Here is a 2041-nt window from a genome sequence, read left to right as displayed (position 1 = left end):
AACGTCTGGGAGAGGCTGACGCTGCACTTCTGTGTGTGTGTGTGTGCAGATATTCCACTGTCTGTTGGTATCTTGGACCCCAGGGCCAGCCCGACACAGCTGAACGCAGTCGAGTTTTTGTGGGACCCTGCGAAGAGAGCTTCTGCCTTCATTCAGGTAAGCGGGAGGGAGCTTGCCCTACAGGGAAGCTTGTGTTGTCTTAAAGGTGATCCACCTGCAAGGGCTCGGGTGCATTCTGTTTCTGCTGCAGGGAAGGCAGGAGTGGGGAGAAATCAGGAGGGTTGCTCAGAGTCCCAGAGCTAGTTGCTTAATAGGGTTGGAAAGAGACCTTGGAATGGCTTCAAAGTCTGTTTGGATTTTGTTTGAATATATACACCTTTAAAAAAATAAATATTTCTTAGCATAAATAATTTGCAAGTGAAATTTCTTTCACTGTAGTTTCTATGATTGAATGCATTATTTCCTTATCGGGTACTGTGTGTGGACCCAGCCTTGTGCTATACAGCTATACTCGAGATGGCCAAGGATGTGGATGTCATGTGGGAGTGTGGTACTGGGCTCCAGCCCGACTCTCACCTGCCGCCGGTCCTTACCTGGGTTTCTTCCCCTTTAAGAGCCTCTTAGTTTTCCCGACTGTCTTAAAAATCAGACAAGGAATATAAAGCCATTAGTACAATGTCTGGTCCGTAGAAATAACTCAATAAAATGAATAATCCTTAATTTTAAAAAATAATACTGTATTCTTACCGTATTTAAACATTATTTTTACGATATAATTACGTACTGTTAGCATAATAGGTATGGTGTTATTATAATGTCATTACACTGTTACAGCATTAATGTAGATTGAGTGCCTTCTGCGTACCAGGTACGTGCCAGAAATGCAGACATGGTTCTGGCCTCTGCTTCCAGTCTGGCCTGAGTAATCTGGACACCCAGATTGTAGAGGAGGGTTGAAGCTACGCCATGGTCCCTATTTCCTAAAGTCTATGGGATTGCTCTAAGTGAGGAGTGAGGGCAGGACTCTCAGGGTCAAAGGCTTAGAGCAAGGATGAGGACCTAGCTGGTCGGGAGAGCCTCCACAGTAAAGGGACAAAGGTGGGAGGTTGTGTCTTTTGCTGCAGTACAACCTGGAGGCTGTCAGTCTGGGAGTGTGGCCAGAGTGTCAGGAGAGCAGGGAGGCTGAGGCAGGGGTGGAAGCTACACTGGAAAGGAGCTCTGGGGAATCCAGAGCTGCCCTTGCCCCTTCTCCCCTGCTACTACCCAATGTTTCCCCCCCAGGTGCACTGTATCAGCACAGAGTTCACCCCAAGGAAGCACGGGGGTGAGAAGGGGGTGCCTTTCCGAGTGCAGATCGACACCTTTAAGCAGAATGAGAACGGGGAGTACACGGAGCACTTGCACTCAGCCAGCTGCCAGATCAAGGTGTTCAAGGTAGGACAGCCTCACCCCACCTGTGGGCACATCTGCCCCACTGACAGACACCAGAAGATTGACCCTCTCAAGTCCTCCTGGAGGCCCATCAAGAAGTATAGTGGCCCCATAGCTCAGGGCTGCCTCCGGGGCTCCTGGTGAGCTGGCCTATCTCTGCCCACCTGTGGCACCTGCTCAACAGTCCTCGAAAGCCTTGGATCAGTCCTCAACTCGACTTTTTAACAATGGCTGGATTTGTGCATTTTTTACTTTTTCTTCCTTTCAAGCTCTTCATAGTTACCTGTAGATACTCATGTGTGTATTCTTCTTAAAAATCAAGTCAGGGGGACCAGTAGTTGACATAATGGTTATGTCGTAGGACTCTCATGTAGTTGACCGTGGTTTGAGTCCTGGACTCGGTGGCTTAAACTCATGCTAGGCGCATGTGCGTGCATGCCCAAGATCCTGAGGGGAGAATGGAGAAGGAATTGCGCCGTAGTCAGCCCCCTGCGGGGGGGGGGGGTGATTTTTCACTTTCTGTCTCTGTCTCTCCTTGTCTTTCTGGTGAGCGCACACACCCTAGAGCAAAAACCTCTCAAAAAAAAAAAAAAAAAAAAAAGCCGGGGCC

The 2041-nt window shown here is 48.8% G+C and overlaps 1 protein-coding gene across 2 annotated transcripts in view; it reads left to right on the top strand.

The window, feature by feature from the left end:
• Window positions 1-2041, top strand: part of TFCP2L1 (transcription factor CP2 like 1) — a 60249-nt gene that overhangs the window by 33661 nt on the left and 24547 nt on the right. For both annotated transcript variants that reach the window (XM_006169579.2, XM_006169578.2), the window contains exons 5-6: window positions 50-156; window positions 1282-1434. In XM_006169579.2, the coding sequence (XP_006169641.1) occupies window positions 50-156; window positions 1282-1434 (260 nt within the window). The remainder of the gene's footprint in view (window positions 1-49; window positions 157-1281; window positions 1435-2041) is intronic.

The sequence above is a fragment of the Tupaia chinensis genome, unplaced genomic scaffold (genome assembly GCF_000334495.1).
Source record: "Tupaia chinensis unplaced genomic scaffold, TupChi_1.0 Scaffold147282_1, whole genome shotgun sequence".
NCBI classification, from domain to species: domain Eukaryota; kingdom Metazoa; phylum Chordata; class Mammalia; order Scandentia; family Tupaiidae; genus Tupaia; species Tupaia belangeri.
This window is presented reverse-complemented; position numbering and strand designations above follow the sequence as displayed.